Here is a 17,750-nt window from a genome sequence, read left to right as displayed (position 1 = left end):
AAAACAAAAGAAAGAAATGGTGAAAGGACTGAGCAATGAAAGACATAGAAAATAAAAAAAGAGGATCTAAACCTGAAGGTCATTTCATTGGTGTCTTTGGGAGAGAGTAGGCGTTGCATTCACTGGAGAAATAACAGGCATATCGCCATGTCTGTGGATCAGTGAGTGCATTGCCTCACGGACAAACAGTGAGAGGTGTGTGGGTAGACTCGACTCAAAGCAATAAGGTGCACAAAGACATAGGCTCATATGGCCTTCGGCGGAACACGGCTTTGCAGGCTCATAAAACAGCCCCTCTGGGCTCACGCCGATGTTTGCCTTCATGAAAGAAGGATTCGCAAAAGAGTCAGGATTCACAGAAACACAAAGGAAAGAGAGGAGATGAGTTTGAAGGTGTCTGACAAAGCCACCCGGTCTGTAAGGCATAGCTCATCCAACTGTTGACTAATGGTAATAACCTTGGCTTTACACAGACCATAGACATTTCACAATCTTCGGCTAAAAAGATTAAAATCAATTTTTACGACCCTCCTGCCTTCCGCAAATTGCATAGGGCTTTGATTATAGCATAGTCTTATGGGAGTGCAAACGAGCTGCCTGCCAAGCAAAGCAGAAATACACGCACACACACTTTATTTCTCTTTCTCTCTCCCCCCCCCCCCTCACACAGAGAGAGAGAGAGAGAGAGAGACACAAACAGACATGCACCCACAAGGTAAACCAGGGTGTGGCATACGTCAGGAACCCCAGAGACACCATCAGCCTTGGGCTGTTTCTACAAACACGCCTCTCCCACCCGTCTGCCTCCACCCACCAGGTTGTTCTTGGTCTTGGCCACGTTGGCGTCGTCGGGGCCCAGGCGGCACTCGTAGATCTCCAGGGCGCGGCAGTAGTAGTACTCCACCTCCTCATACTTGCCCTGGTTCTGGCACAGCAGCGCCAGGTTGTTCAGCTGCTTGGCCACGTCCGGGTGATCCTTCCCCAGCACCTGCCACACACACACACACACACACACACACACAGGACAGACGCGGTCAAGCATGATGCAATAGGACTGCAACCATACTGTCCTTTTCAAAATAAGATCTGCAGTAGCGCCTTTGTTAAGTGGTGGGACCTGGAGCACTGTTCTCATAACATAGTGACAGGGGAGCAAAGCAAGTCTGTGCTCTGACCTGGATTTTTCTGTTTTGTTGTTCCACATAAATCTGTATTTAAAATGAGTTGAGAGTTATGTTCTCTCCCTAATTTCTCTCTGTAAGAAATCCACAGACAATTCAATTCCCCAAATATAGCGTGAGGCCAGCCATTTTGAGATTTTACAAACAGTATACCCATCGCTAGTCATGCACCTAATTCTAATTCAATTTATTGTTCAGCAGCCAGTAGGCTAACAGGAGCTCAGTGCACAGTGCACAGTGCTCAAGGCAAACACGATCTCATCATGTCCAGATCAATAGCAGGCCCTGGCCAGACGGTGCTCTGTTCTGGGGGTCCTTGGTGCACTCTCTCTCTCCTCTACAAGAATGGCGTTCTCTCTCTTACACAAAGCCAGGCCTCCATTTGCAGAGAGCAGTCGGAAGAGTTTTCATTAGAGCGTTCGATTAATCCCTCTAATTCTCCGTCTGACAAGATGATGCCTTCTCTAAGGCATTAGGGTGTGTAATGATGCGCTTTAAAACTACAGCGGCCATTTACTTCCACAAAAGATCATAAAAACAATAGAAAAAAGAAAAACATTCTTAGAAGAGCGAGTATTGATCCCCCAAGCGAGTAATTACAGGACTTCAAAGTTCCTCTGGTCATAATGATACCTAAACCGTTCATAATCCAGCAGTCTATGTTTGCAATTACATCTCTGGAAAAGAAAACAGCACTAATGATGGGATTAAGGGTTCCCAAAGGCGTTACAGAGTAAAAGGGAGAAAAATCACACAAAATAAACTCAGACAATTATGGTGCAGTATTTGCTTTAGAGACTGGGTTCTGTTTTGAGGAAATAGAGTAGAGTAAAATTGTAAAATAAAGAGACTTGCACAAAGGAGTGGAGACCAAGTGAAGTGTATAAGACCACATTTTTAGGAACAGGTTTCTGAGACTGATGAAGTAGGCCATATCTGTCGGATTCATCACATTCCACTCTTTAGAGAGTAGCACCGACATGTCTCAAGCAATAGTGTACGTGAGTCACTGACAACCAAAAACTACAAGTTTCACAGAACTTGTGAGATCGGTGCGATGGCTTGAAGTAGTTAGGTGTGTGTGTGTGAACAGCCAGACATGAGGTCAGAGAACGTGACCGTACCTTCTCACGGATCTCAAGGGCTCTCTTGCACAGCGGCTCAGCCTCCTTGTACTTCCCCCTCTTGCCGTACAGCACGGCCAGGTTGTTGAGCGTGGCAGCCACCTGAAGTCACCAACACACACACACACACACACATGTGAAGATCATACAGTTTTGTTTTCATACTGATGCAGTCTGCAAGACATGCTAATCCAGCTGACCCTAAAACATCATACTGAAGTCAATAACGTTCCAGCTGAAAAAAAGGTATGGGGTATGAAGGTATATAAGTTATGGATTACGTGACATGGCGAATCACTAAATCCCTAAAAGAGGCATTTTTGCTGAATTAATGAATTTCATGTTTGTCGTACTGTTGACTGCTTCATTAGGCTTGGCTGGTTGATTTGCATGATGATTCTAATGATAACAAAATCTGTGCTCAGATAGGAAGTAATGTTTTCCAAATGAAGATTTAATGTTTTCTCTCGGGTCCTAATTTAGCTAGGCCTGACGGCTCTGATGGATGCGGCATCATTAAAGCTGAAATCGGAGAAATAAAAACACAGCAGTTGGCAAATGGGAGCCTGTAATGTACCACGCCACTGGGGATGCCAAGCCATAACACATTGAAAGCACACTTTTACTGCGTGTTTAAATGTGTGTGTGTGTGTGTGCGTGTGTAAAACTCACAGCAGGATGGTCCTTGCCCAGAGTTTTCTCTCTGATAGACAGAGCGTCGTTGAGCAGGTGAGCCGCCTCTTTGTACTTGTTCTGGTCTCTAAACATGAGAATCCACAGATGAGCTTTTAGATCTCCTGTCTTTGCTCTTCCCTATACGCCAAGTTAAAATCCAAACCGAGCGTCTACACGCAGCAAAGAAACACATTTACTTCCCTTATTCAGTGGCTGATTTATCCAAAGGGGCTTACACTGTAGGGAAGGTGCATGTTTTATCACTACACACGCTGCCAAAGGAAAATATCCCACCCGTGAGCTGAATGCTGCTGGCATTGGTTCGGCTAAACCTCTTTAGTGAACCGTAGCTTACGCCAGAGGAATACAGCATAAACGTAAACCACTTTAGTGAAATTTCAAGCGTACATCAGGGGTATACCGCATAACGTTAAACCACTTTAGTGAAACTTGGCTTACAGGAGAGAGGCACCATGAATAATAAAATAAAATGAAATTGAGACTAAAACGAAACGGAGAGAAATCCCTCACGGTGCCTTCAGACGAACACCGACTAACTCACCTGTAGACCAGGGCCAGGATGTTGAGCATGGTGGCCACGTCGGGGTGGTCGTGTCCGGAGGTCTTCTCCAGGTCCTCCAGGGCCTGCTTGCACAGGGGCACGGCCACCTCGTAGCGGCCCTGAGAGGCGTACTGGATCACCAGGTTGTGGAGGGTTCGCAGGCGGGCTGGGATCTCATAGCCACCCTGCTGTGCTGCCGCCAATGCTGCGCTATGCTGCTGGGGAACTGTGGGGGGTTGGATCACATCCAGGTCAAAGGTTAACTCAAGCAAAAAACAACTAAGCAAATGATACAACGGGTGATATCCTCACTTATTGACTGAGCTAATGCTTTATGCAAAGCAGCATGGAAATGAATGCACAATCCACGGCTCACTATTTGCCGTCTGCAGATCGGAGCGAAGAGCAAAGCCACTGGCAAACATGATCGTTTCAACCTGACTGACACTGATGAGGAAGCCCAAAGCAAGCAGAAATATGACTGCACAAACTCTTACCTCCTTGGCCATGTTCCTCCTCATCATTGGGGAAGAGGTCGTCCAGGGAGTCTTTGGGAGTCTCGCCGTCCTTCTCCTCCTGGTCAGAGAAAAGGAGGACATTGTTGAAACTGACACACAGAAGATGGCTTCATCAGCAATTAGGAACAAGCATTAATGTGACACACAAAGCAAGGCCAAAAATGACAACTAAGGCAAGCGTCATGAAAATTCATTAAAGCATTGATATGCATAAGAACTCACAGAGGATGAAGGCACCATCTCTGAATGATAAGGCGAGAACCGAAAGTGCTGTATCTGACATCTAAAAGGGATCTAAATGTTTCACATTTATATTTTATCTTCAAAAAGAATGCAAAATGAGGCCATGATTTATAGCCCAGCTAGGCAGAAACCCAGGGTTCGCTTTCCTCTCTGCTTGGCATCTTTTAAAGACTTTAAAATGGCAACGCTCGGCCAGAAGATGAGCCCCAAAGGATTTTTTCACTCACTCAGTTCTCTCCCTCTCTTTCTTTCTCTCTTTCTTTCTCTCCTTCTCTGATCGCTTACTACTGAAGTCTGCAGCTATTACTGTCACCACCCACATTTAAAACCAGACGAGAGGGAGAAGAGAAGAGAGGGAAAAGGGAAGCGAGGGAACAGATAAAAGAGAGAGGGGGATCGGGGGGGGGGGGGGTTGCTGTGAGCTGGCTTCCCAATCAATGCTCTGACTCTACTGGAACCTGCCTAGTCAAACACCCCGCTGGCTCTACCCGAAGGCGCTAATCACCGCGCTGCTCAGCTCATCCCAGTTTTACCGTGGGCGAGATGTCCTTGTCGTACTTCTTGAGCTGGTTCATGAATTCCAGGTGCTCCTTCTCCTCCTCCAGCTGGGCAACGTTCTGCTCGCTCTTCTGCAGCTTCTGCTGCGTGTTGGCAAGCTCGTCCCGCAGCCACTGGTTCTCCTGGCACAGGCGCCGCACCTGCGCCCGCAGCTTCTGCTTCTCCGACTCCACCGCGTTCAGGTGGTTGGACAGCGCCATCATCACCTGCGGCCCGGCCATTGAGAGGGACAAGGAGAGGGACAGACAAACCCGTTTAGTGAATGACCGAGAGCAGAAGAAAAAAAGTGTGTGTTTGTGTGTGTGTGTGTGTATACTTTTGCACTTACAGACACACACAAACACACAAGTGAGTCACAAGCAGCAAACTCATTGCTCAGTTCCTCTTATTTCTTAAAGCAGCACAATAGAGGAATTGCTAATCGCTAACGAGATGCTAGCGGCTAAACCTAGCGAAACCTCTTGAAATTGGCTTACTTTGACACTATGACAAACTAGTGAGTCAACAACTTTCCACAGTCAAACATCAAGCAAGTGTAACACAAGACAAAGCAAGACGGCAAATAAACTACTTACTAGTTCGGCAGACAGTAGTAATCGGGCGGCTTCAGGCAAACTTACATAACGCAGTAATATGCCTACGGACCCTGGTATGGCAATGGCACGGAGGTGATTCTCCATATTAACGTCATTGTAGCGCCCCAATTTTTTTTAAACTGTTATTTTAAGGTAAAACTGCTAGTCCTAATCCTAACCCTGAAGTACAATTCCTACATAATGCCACTTTAAATCATGCCATGCGAAGGCAAACAAACAGCCCTCTGATGGCTCCCCTAGAAGCTCTTTAAAACACTGTGCTTCCTAGTATAGAGCAATGGCGAAGCTGTCCAAGCAACAGCAGAGCTGTGAGCCCCAATGTCCCCATGGGTGACTTCTCTTTAACATTCCTCTTCCTCTTCTTCTTCTTCCAGCCTGAACAACACACTCCTCCCGATCAAGCGACACTAAGAGCCCCTATTGAGCTCAGTGTCATTGAATAGAACAGTGTAGTATTCACAGTGTAAAATACAGATAATTTCTAGTAGAGGATGGAGATACTCCAGACTCACTTGTACAATACTGAACTTAGAAGTAATGTTTATGTGAGCACACACACACACACACACACAAACAAACACACAAACACACAAACACACAAACACACACCTGCGCCTCGCCGAGCCCCAGCTCGATCATCTCCACAGACTTGCGGAGCAGATTGGACTTCTCGTGCACCAGGTTGGCCTCCTCATCCTTCTTCAGGCACTTGATGGTCTCCAGGAGGCTGTGCAGGATGGAGTTGTGCTCGTTCTTCAGCGCCTCCAAGCCTTGGATCACCAGCTTGGTGTTGGAGATGATCTCCTCCTGCGACAGCTTTTCCAGCTTCTCGTCCCGTGGGTACACCATGGTGGACATTGTGTCTACTGGAGGGCTGACCTGGAGAGGAGGCAGAGGAGAGAAGAGGAAGGGGTTGAGCTGCTACATAAGTGATGTCAGATGTTCTGGCTGCCTACTATTATACTTAAAACCCTGCAGAAGTCTGTCTCCATACTCTTGATGTTCTAAGTACATAAAGCAACCTAACAGACAGGCACTGATGCCTTTTTCTATGGGCATTTCCTGATTGGCTTATACATATAGGTGCACGCTGCTTCTTTAGAGCCCAGGGGAGCAGTTCTAGGGAGGTCTTCTAATATTCTGTAAGTCTTAGATCTGGAAGTAGGTTTTGGAAAGAGAGAATAATTAAAGCCTTATGCAAGAACTCCTCATTGGAGAGAAATAAACCCAACCTTGGAACTAACAGATGGAAATTGAAATTCAGATAAACTGAACCACACCACACAGCAATTAACCCAAAATTAAACATCCCTGATTTTGAGCAGCGTTTGTGAACTGCTGCGAAGTTCTCATTCCATGAGGGACCCTGCCTTTGCCAGATATGCGACCCATGACACCTTCCTTCCAGAACAGGATGCCAGCACACAACAAACACACCAGCCACTGAGGCTCTGTTGTTCACGCTTTGAGTGTCAACATGACACTAAAAACTGACAGATCAGAGCCACGTTTCCACAGAACGGTCGCAGTGATCATCTGAACAAGTACATTAGAAGTCAGGTTATGAGACTGCACTGCATTTCTGTCTCATTGATCTGACGGAGCGTGACGAAGCGAGCCGAGGGAGCTAAATGCCCGTCAGGACTGGCAAACATTAGTCACGGTGGAGGGCTGAGGCATGCGTGGCACTTTTTAGCACTCTGCTAAGCTGCGCGCACACACACACACACACACACACACACACACACACACACACACACACACACACACACACACACACACACACACACACACACACACACACACACACACACACACACACACACACACACACACACACACACACACACACTCTTAGGGATGAACTGAAATCCTGCTGAGTGTAAAGCTAAGAGCTAAAGAGTGGGGGCACAGAATGACAAGGGGATAGAAGAAGGAGGGGTAGACAAACTGATCAACTGACACAAAAGAGAGACACACAAAGAGAGAGCCAAAGAAAAGAGAAAAATACACCATAAAGAGATGTGGGGGAAAGGCGACCAAGGAGAGAGGGGAACAAGTTGGTCTTGGCACAAGAACCATCCGTGCAAGAGGAAGCTGATGACGGCACCGGCCAACCAAGTGTGACTGAGTACATGGGGTTGCAACCATATGGAATACAGCATATGCCACTCTGCTGGAGCCGGTCTATGCCCTCTCTGAGGGGGAGCTAAGGGTAGTCAACATGGCTGCCTTGGCTCTAAGCGTCATACAAAGAGCAAATTGCTGCACACACTTTCAAACAGTCCAATAACACGACTTCTGTAATCGCCCTGAAGAACACTTCTTAAAATCGACAGATCAGATGGAGATCAGAAATGTGTTTTAAGATAAATTCCCTGTCACATGTAGATCATCCTTTATACCACATGACTTTAAGTCTTGCTAAGACATGGGACACAGTATAACCAGAGCCACTCATCTGTTTGTTTTGTTATTGACACATGAAGGCATTTCACTCAAACACCTCAGCCCTGGCATGTACCACCTGAAGGTAGCAGTATGCCAAATTGCTCACACTTCCAATTAGAGCAGAGTTGGCAAAGCGATGATGTGACTCACAACACCTTTACATCAAAACAGCTGACTGGGCACGAAGTGACCTTGGTCTCCGTCCTGGTTGCAAGCAGCGGCGTTACAGCCCCACCCCAAACAAGGCACAGCTGCAGCCCCCCTTTGCCTGGCAGTGGAAACACCAGGCTCTGCCAAGCAGCGCATGGCACATGCACAGTTATTTCCACTGTTATCGCTGCAGACTCGTTTCATAATGTGGAGATGATGTAGAGCTGGCAGTGAGGACGCCTGGCCCGAGCGCCATCTGTCTCGGGGCTCGGAGCGCTCGCCTGGCGCGGCCCGGGCGCAGATTTACGATGACTCGCGCCACGCCCTTATTCAGCGGAGCGCTTCCACTGTGCTTTTCATCGCCACCGCTGTCAGAAGTGGACCAAGGACAAACGCACGGCCTCACACAAAAGCCCCTGTGAGGTGACAAGCTGTAACTCACTGGCCCGGGAAGCAAGGCAGGGCTCTGATCAGCGTGGAGGAATGTTTACACACCGCTGACTGGATAGGACAGCTGATCCAGAACGTGTGCCCCCCCCAGCACCCCACCCCCCAAACTGACCCTGTGTCAGTTCTTGAGGGAGTTGATTGATAAATAAAGCACTGAATAGCCTTAGAATAGAATAAAGGGAGTGATCACAAAGAGCTTTGGCGCCAGCTTTCTTCCGATGGAATTTGGACACGTTGGCGGACGAGTAGTCATTCTTTTCCCCTCGCATATCCATTCAGTCAGTGGTTGCATAAAAAGCACCTACCTAAATCCAGGCTTAAAATAGCATAACATAATCATCTGACTGTCATGGAGCAACCAAACCCCAAGCAATTCCCTCGATCAGAGGCCCTGTAATGTGGGGGAGTGAGCGCCAAGCCTTACCCTCTGTATGGTAGATGCACAAAGCCCCTGCTGCAAAGTAATAACTGTGACTGTGGTGGAGGCTTGGTCTGTGTGTGTGTGTGTGTGTGTGTGTGTGTGTGTGTGGGCTGGCGGGGGGCTGCTCAGGCCCGGAGGATGATGGATAGGTTGGGTTTAATGTTCCTGACACCAGCGCCTCCAGACAGTTAGCTAATGATGGGTGGCAAAGCGTTGCCTGATGGGAGATGTAGTGAATCTCGTCTCAACGTGCGGAGAAAAAAAGGCCTATTTTGCACAGGCTAAAAACACCACCTTTGATCAGTCAGAGCACAGTACACAATACACCACTAATCACACAAGGGAACGATTAAGCTGCACTGAGTGGGGCATGTAGACAGGGAAAAAATAGGCACATAAAAATAATACCCCTCTCACCCATGAGATAATGTTTTTTTTTGTATACGCTCTCGCATTGCAGACAGGAAAGGCAGATGGGTAAATAAGGCAGCTTTGTCGTTCCGTGAGTCATTTTCCTCCAGAAAGGATGTGCGGATGTGGGGAGCGTTACTGCGTCAGCCAATAGCTACTGAGCCTCCTGCTCCCAGTGGGGCTACTGGGGGTGGATGGTAGGGTGGGAGCAATGACAGTCCCCAGAAGTGTCATAAACAACCAACGCTAGCGCCAGTTAGCTTTTTATTACTCCGCTTCGCCTCTCTTTAGTGTCCTCCACATACGGAATCCGCAACAATGTCAGATTAAAAATAATCCGAGATCTATAACGAACTGCCATTCTCACTTAGCCATCAATAGCAGCAATAAGTCTAATACATTATATTTGAAATAGTTAAAATCACTTTTACGCAGAAGACAGTGGGGTTTTTGGCCTGTGCCTGCTATAGTATCAGCAACATGTTCAAATTTTCATTGTATACAGTATGATCTTATTGATAAGCTGTGTTTTCATTCTAAATATGCATGATTTAAAAATAAAAATAAAAACTCCTGATTCATCTCTCCCTTCAGTTCACACGAACCCTGTTGCCCTCATGAAAATGTGCAAAATAAGGGTATATTCTAGTGACATGATTTTAGAAGTGACAGGAATTTGCCTTATCTCTGTACCAGGAATCCAACTGTGTAAAGACAAGTATGCCTTGTTTTTCATTTCTAATCTTTTGATGTTTTATAATGACCGACCACAGGTGACAAGCATACCCTGTCAACACTGCTACCATGATTTAACCTATAAAACTCAATAGTTATTTATGTTTGATATCATCAATATTTTTTTAAGTACACAGCTTGTGCTCTTGTGACTCTACCTTTTTAGCTAGTAATGAGCAAATTAGTTTAAAATCTTTAACCCTCAGTTCATAGTCTTTAAAGGTTAGATAAAACATTTTAAAAGGTTGTCTCTATTTGTATTATTAAACCAACACTCATATTATGCAGGGAGGGTGGCTATGCCCCTCTGCCACACTTTCAATGTGATGCAATGATTTTGCTGTGCTCATTACGTGTATTTACAGGTTTTTTTTTCATTATTGTGTTGCTGCATTTATAATTGAATCCACTTTTACAGATGGAAACTTCTGACTTGTATAATGTCATTAGGTGCCGTCATTAGGTGCCGTTGACAGGCGCAGTAAAGCCTGCTGAGATTGTCATTAACGTTATTAATAATGTTACTAGGTTGCCAGGGGTAAGATTAATGGTCCGACTTTGCCGTATCAACAACTTTGGCTCCCATTCCCATATCACGCCACTACGGCTAATTAGCATAAAATAAGCAGCTTTTGATGTGAGTGGGAATTTGGCCTTTCCAGCACTTTCTTTCTAGCTCCTTCAAGAATATTTTTAAATGTATACCCAGTGACATAACTGAGAAAGGGAGAGATGATGGTTGGGGTCATGCATATTTTGCCCATTTCCCACATAAATTGTGCATAAAATTGCATAAAATAAGCCTTGGTGTTAAGTTGCAGCTTAATTCCATTTCTCCTGATGGTGGTTTAAAAAGTTATGCACAGTTTGTCACACTGCCATGGCTTCAGGTTCTATTTGTTTGGTGACTGACGACCCCGCTGAAGTTGGCTTGAATAAGACATTCACTTGACAATGACATTCACAACATAACGGGTCTTATAATAATCTCATTGAAAGTTAAATGGACTATAGTACATTATTATTCTGCCTTGTAACTTATTCAGTTGTCATGACCTTCAGACAGTTTATTCTGCTGTTTATCACACTTGTGAGTAGTATATCAATGAAGTAAGGCCAGGTATGGTCAACAAAGATTGAATAATGATGTTATTTGTGATTTTGGAATAGGGCTGGAGTTCAAATGCCAGGCCAAGGTCTAGTGAACAACCAGTGGATGACATTTTACTTCAACTTAGATTTCAATAACATTCTAGTAATGATGAAATGACCATATCAGAAATCAGATAACACGAATTGAAGACATAAGAATACACACAAATAGATAGCCTAATCTGTCTGATGTGATTTTTTTTCTCTGATGAATTTGTTTGATAGTATGTGAAGTTTAAGTGGGGTTTTAAACAAACATCGCATATTTTTATAAAATAACCACATTGTCATTTTGATCGCAAAAAAACAATATCACAAATCACACAATCCTGGTGGGACGGATCAGGTGTAAGAGAATTCATAATGACCTGAATCGAACGGGTTACTGGAATGTGTTATCCTAACCTACATCCACAGTTGGATTAGAACACCAATCAGTGAGTCTGTTACAGCTGAGGGGAAGGCTATTTACAGGCAGCTTCTTCCCTCTCATCCCAGCGTCAGACAGTGGCCTACCTAAAAGGTCAGTGAGTCAGCAGGCTATGATTTATCTGCCCCACTGTCTCCTGCATGAGCTCAGATTACAAACAAACAGCTCACACAAAGCGCCTCAACCCACAGTGACTCTGACCGGTCAGGTCCACGAGACACACACACTCACCTCAGAGGAAATCTCAGTGAAACGTGTCTGAATCCTGGTGTTGTTGCGCTGCCTTGCCGTGTCAACTTTGTATATTTGCCACGTTGTGGACAGCTTGAGAGCTAAGTATGACAGAACAGAGCTGTGCCTTAACGAGGACATTAGGCTGAGTTATGCACAGCTAATCACCAAGCCTCTACTAATTATGTGGCAAGTAGAAGGGATGGATTTCCCTATAAGGCCTAATATCACCCTATTTATCCTGCTCCGTGTGATAATCTTCAGTGCAGGGTTGGTGGTTATATGCAGAGAAACTTCTAGTGAAAATGAGGGCACAGGCTAAGCCTATTGCATTTGACACCGACTAATTACCAATTAGCTGACTGTCAAGTACAATACTGTGGAGGAACTTAAGGGAAGTATCAAGGGTGAGGCTAAGGTCGCTTTTCAGGTTCAAATGCAGGCTCAGAGTAATAATAGTGCCACATTAATATTTAAAAAGGCTTTAAATAATAATGTCAGACTGGCCCAGTTGTTCACTGAAAAGAGACATAGAGACATAGTCTACTGAGGAGAACATATTGCTGTATCAGGGGCAAATTTCCCTGACTGCGTGCTTCTAACCCATTTCCAAACACCTTTACTCAAACAACATAATAATGATGAATCAAGCCGTGCTTCTTTTCTGCCGCAGGACTGAAATTAGCTTCAGAAAGCTGCATTAGGGTTGGGCTGTATATCCCAACATTACAGCTGCAACTCCTCACTGTTAGCCTCTGCTACTTCACCTGAAGGCAGACTGAAGAATAAGAAGGGAATATCGTGAGGCACCTGATGCGCCAGCGGGCTATGCTGATGGGGGGGCCTTTAATCCAGACGCCTGTGGGGGATTAGCAGAATATCTCTGAGGAGTGTGAGGAGGGTTTGGGAATAAGGCGCCGTTTGAAGAGGTGACTGGGATGGGGGAAAATCCTCTATCTATCTGAAAACAAACAACAAAGATGCTGCCACCATACGGCACTGGAGCCCTTTGATCAGCGCTCCTCTGAGCCACGCTCCTGCTTTGCTATCAAGCCTCTCTGACATTTCAAAATAGCCTGTTGTAAAATCTTGCATACAAAAAAAAAAAATGACAATTTAATACTTCCAAGTTCCAACAACGGTTAACTGGAATAGTGTTGCTCAGGCAGAGGCCCACAGAGCCTTCAACAAGAGAAACACTAATGGGAAAAACCTGCCAACACAAAGAAGAGCACTTATAAGCACTCACTACTAAATGCTAACCTTCTGCTGCAACAGGGAGATTTATGACAGGTGTGTAACAGGCTGCAGAGACCATTTTCGATATAGCACAGATCGTATTCCAAACACAGGCGAGAGATCATAAAGGTGGACTACGATTTCAGGCTTTCAAATAGATCTGACAAGACAACCCATTAGACATAGACTAGTACTGTTAAAATGCACTACTGAACTACTGCTGGTTATGCTTGATGCTGTGGAATGTATGCAGCTGTGGCATCAAAACCATTGTTCCACAATCAGGGGACATGGTAAACAGAGTTCGGAGCAACCTTTTAAAATGAGAGATCTTCTGCTTCTGGAGCAGGACAAAACATTACAAGCAAACACATAAGCACATGTGTACACAATAGTCTGGACCTAGCAAAGCCCCTGTTCCAAAGGGTACATCGAGGACACAGATTGCCCAACCGCATGACTAAATTAACTACTAGCAGCAGGGCAGACCTGTGCATCACTCGTTGCCTTCTGCCAGCCCGCAGCCCTTCCTCAGCCTTATGCACCGGTGACTGGCCTCAGTCTTCGGTTTCCATTAGGAGTTGGATATCGGGATGTTCACAAACAGAGAACATCAGCGCTAGAAACATCTAAACAGTGCTGAGCAACGGTTGCGCGAGTACTTGTTTAAGAAATTAAAATGACATTCAAACATGTCATGAAAATTGTTGGACGCAGTCTCCTTGATTCTTAATCTAAGTTTTCATTTATACATAGATAGGTTTTTCTTTAAAAATACCGATTTGGCAATGCCCCACTCCAGGACCGAACTGAGGCTGTTTGGGCCATGGCCCCAGTCCAGCCTTAGAGATGGAAACAAACAAAAGTCTGAGCCTTTTCCCCAGAAGCCAGGGTTTTATAACACAGTGGAAATGTGCCATCAGACACAAGCCAATCAGACAATGCATCAGAAATGTGATTAAAATGGACCCAATCTCCTCGGAGAAACGGGATCCCTAGGGCAGGCACACGTTTGGGGAACAAAGGACATGGAAAAATATTATAGGCAATAAAAGAACAAAAACAATACACAACACTGCATCATTAAAAAAAATTGGCATAGAACCCCACATCCACACAGATGTTCCACCAAAAACAAGGTGCCACAATGTATTAGTCTGACATGACAACAAAACTTCCCAAGCCCAAACCGGTTACTCTCAGTACAAAGCGTCACAGTTCTGTATAGCCTACAAAAGCCTAGAAGCCAAGTGAAAGGTACTAGCTAGACTGCACCATATAAGAAAGACAAACATCACTTGCAGATCCAAAACAATACATTAACGACAAATTAACTCTGAATTCTCTTCTGCTAAATTGTCCTCCCAGTGCAATCACCACTCCATGTTACTCTTTATAGACTTTCATCATACATACCCAAGCCATGCAAGCGCTACACGTTAGGCTGTGTGTCTGCGGTGAGCAGCGCAAGCATCAGGACTGTGTCTGCCAATATTAGCCTCAGCGGGCGCTCCTCATAGCCAGGCACTAGAGCACAGGGAGGAAACAAACAATGACTCCGCCAGCCAGCCAGCAAAAAAAAAAAAATTAAGTGTCACCCCGAGCAGTTACCGTAGCAACACCATCCGCTGCAGCGCGAGCGTAATCCAAATGTTTTCAAGCACTGAGGGCACGGTTGAGAGTGTCTTCATGCACTGAGAAAATCAGGGATCAAACCCCGCCCTCTCAGCATTGGAAAGAATGAGAGAGAGAGAGACAGAGTGTGTGAGAAAGAGAGACACACAGAGACAAGGAGAGAGAGAGCGAAAGAGAGAGAGAGGAGGGGAGGAGGTAAAGGGGTGGCAGCATAATTAGACAACACAGGAGGTTTTGCAGTCGACCAGCACAAAAGACTGGGGAATAGAGAATCGCATCTCACACAAACACACACACACACACACACACACACACACACACACACAGCCTAGAGACGTGACCCACCACCAACAGAGCACCCCCTCCCTATGCCCTCCGGTGGTCTTGCTTTCATGTACCAAGCCTGCCTGCTGGGCAGGGGCAGACGCTAAGCGCTCGCTAACTGCCAGCAGCCCACCCCATATCCCCCCATGAGACTCACTCTACCCTTGACAAGCACACTGAAGGAAGCAGGGGCGGGGGGTGACCTTCATGGTGTGTGTCCTGATGAGGCAGCAGTGGTGGTGAATGTGGGGTAAATGACGGCAGCTGGGGTCGGTCTGAAGCATTTTACAGGTTGTTTACATCCAGACAAATTGGAAACGTGCTCTGTGTGAGCTGATGTATGAGTGAAGCGCTAACGCCCGGTTAGAATGCACCTGATCATTATCATTCTGCTGCTGTACAAATACTTCTCTTCAGGTTTCAGTGCAATGACAGCTATATTTGACCAACATGCGATAAAGAACTAAATGTACCAGGGTCGTACAAGTCAAAGAGCGGTCAGCCCCCATGAAAGCTTCAGAATGCTTGGTCAAGAATGCCCCCAGAAGTGAGCAATGTGGATGCTGTATACATCTGGGCTGCAGAAGGCAGAGGGTGATGGAGAGACACCTCTGGAGGGAGGGGGGTGGCTGTTTTTTAGAGGGGCTGGTGGGGTCTGAGCAGAGGTGGAACCCAGCAAACCAGGTAGATCTGTAGTCTCGCTGCTCTGCGGTACAACTACCTAGGGATGGACAGAGAGGAGAGCCCTCTGTGGGTCCCTGACTCCCTGTCCCTGGCTTACCATGTGTGTGTGTGTGTGTGTGTGCCGGCAGTACACACTGTTCCAACCACGACTCACAAATTTCTTGCAGTCTAAACTCTATGCCTGGCAGTTCAAACATCTCCTTCAGCACACCCTGCACATTTACATAACCATCTGAACACACACACACACACACACACACACACACACACACACACACACACACACACACACACACACACACACACACACACACACACACACACACACACACACACACACACACACACACACACACACACACACACACACACACACACACACACACACACTGACTCTCGCTCCCTCTTGAGTAGAGAACACCCGCCTCCTCTATTTCTCTCTCGTCTCTCTGGTACATCCAGAACCCCAGCCCAATGCCCCGGAGTGCTTTGCTGCGTCAACAGTGAACAGAGGGGTAAAGTGAGGTGCAGCCCAACCCTGGCTGTGTGCCGTCTCACCGCCACGCTCTGGAACAGCAGAGCAGCACTCACAGTCCCGGTTGCAGCTGCCAGGCTCGCTGCGGAACACACACTGCCGGGGACTCTTCCCTGGGGGCTCCAAAAACATGACCTCAGGAAGGGAGAAGCTTAACCACTGCACAAAAAATGTCTGTGCTGTGCTGTGTTTGTGTTTGTGTAGCTAAACTAACTCGTTGAGAAATGATGTGGCCCAAAATGTGCTGCAGTGATGGTTCATCTGAATAATTCAGGACTGCAGTGTTTTCATGTTTTTTTCTAAAACTGCATTTCAAATTAAAAGTCTCCAACAGGGAGAGACAGTTTGTCTTTTATTGGCGACTCGAGTAAGACTACAGCAGCTGATGGGGCAGTCCAGGCCATTGACACAGTCACCACACATGCTGCTTCAGAAGACATGCTCCTTTCTTCTCTGGCATTTCCTGCCTCTTTTCTCATGCCAGGATCACAGCAACATTGCTCTTCCTCAGGCCATTCTGCACTGTGACCCCCCCCCCCCCCCCCCACAAACAGAAATACACCGGCTCCCCAACTCAGCTCACTACACTCTTTCCTGCCTGTCTGAATGTGTGTGTGTCCTGCTGCTCATCACATAGTGCTCTTTTTCCTCACACACACACACACACACACACACACACACACACACACACACACACACACACACACACACACACACACACACACACACACACACACACACACACACACACACACACACACACACACACACACACACACACAGAGAGAGAAACAGAAATACACCAACTCGGCTCACTACACTCTTTCCTGCCTGTCTGTCTGACTGTGTGTGTCCTGCTGCTCATCGCATAGTGCTCTTTTTCCTCACACACACACACACACACACACAGGGTGCGTTAGACTGGTCGGACAGCTGAGAATGGGTGTGGTGGGGGATGTGACTGCAACACAGAGGCACTCGATCACAGAGGCCTGGCTGCCACTAAGCCAGACAGCTGTTTCCTCATGGAGGCTGGGCTGGCTGGGGATGGGCCAGGCTGGGGGGGCAGAGAGGCTGTATTCTCCCTTTGTGCTTGTTGTGCTGGAGCTACAACAAGCTCTTTGGTAGGGGACCTCAATAGAGAGAAACAATCAAAAGCCCTACAACAGAGCCTTTGCACAGTGGAAGTTGTGTGCAAATTCTGTGCAGTGATGACCCACGAATGGATAATAAATCTGCACATCAAGTGCAAAAAGAGGTCTTGAAAATGCCCTCTGACGCCCAGCCACTTAAAAATGTGAACAGATCTTAGATAAAATGTCCCTTTAGCTAAGCTGGCTACGAAAAGCCAACCGACAAATAGGGATGTCACGATACCAGGAATTTAGTATACTAATACCAGTGAAATTCCGCAATTCACGACACCCAATTCGATATCACAGTAA

The 17,750-nt window shown here is 46.4% G+C and overlaps 1 protein-coding gene across 10 annotated transcripts in view; it reads right to left on the bottom strand.

Moving 5' to 3' along the window:
• The window catches only part of klc1b (kinesin light chain 1b), a 35,920-nt gene that overhangs the window by 15,859 nt on the left and 2,311 nt on the right, over positions 1-17,750 (bottom strand). For 8 of the 10 annotated variants that reach the window (XM_042709511.1, XM_031579614.2, XM_042709512.1 and 5 more), the window contains exons 2-10: positions 14,739-14,821; positions 14,544-14,654; positions 6,067-6,336; positions 4,837-5,067; positions 4,040-4,118; positions 3,543-3,768; positions 2,978-3,065; positions 2,306-2,407; positions 815-988 (exon numbers count right to left, since the gene is read on the bottom strand). In XM_042709511.1, the coding sequence (XP_042565445.1) occupies positions 815-988; positions 2,306-2,407; positions 2,978-3,065; positions 3,543-3,768; positions 4,040-4,118; positions 4,837-5,067; positions 6,067-6,336; positions 14,544-14,552 (1,179 nt within the window). In that variant the 5' untranslated portion in view covers positions 14,553-14,654; positions 14,739-14,821. The other 2 variants (XM_031579612.2, XM_031579619.1) reach the window with 2 other exon arrangements.

Source organism: Clupea harengus, chromosome 13, assembly GCF_900700415.2.
Source record: "Clupea harengus chromosome 13, Ch_v2.0.2, whole genome shotgun sequence".
Lineage (NCBI taxonomy): Eukaryota > Metazoa > Chordata > Actinopteri > Clupeiformes > Clupeidae > Clupea > Clupea harengus.
This window is presented reverse-complemented; position numbering and strand designations above follow the sequence as displayed.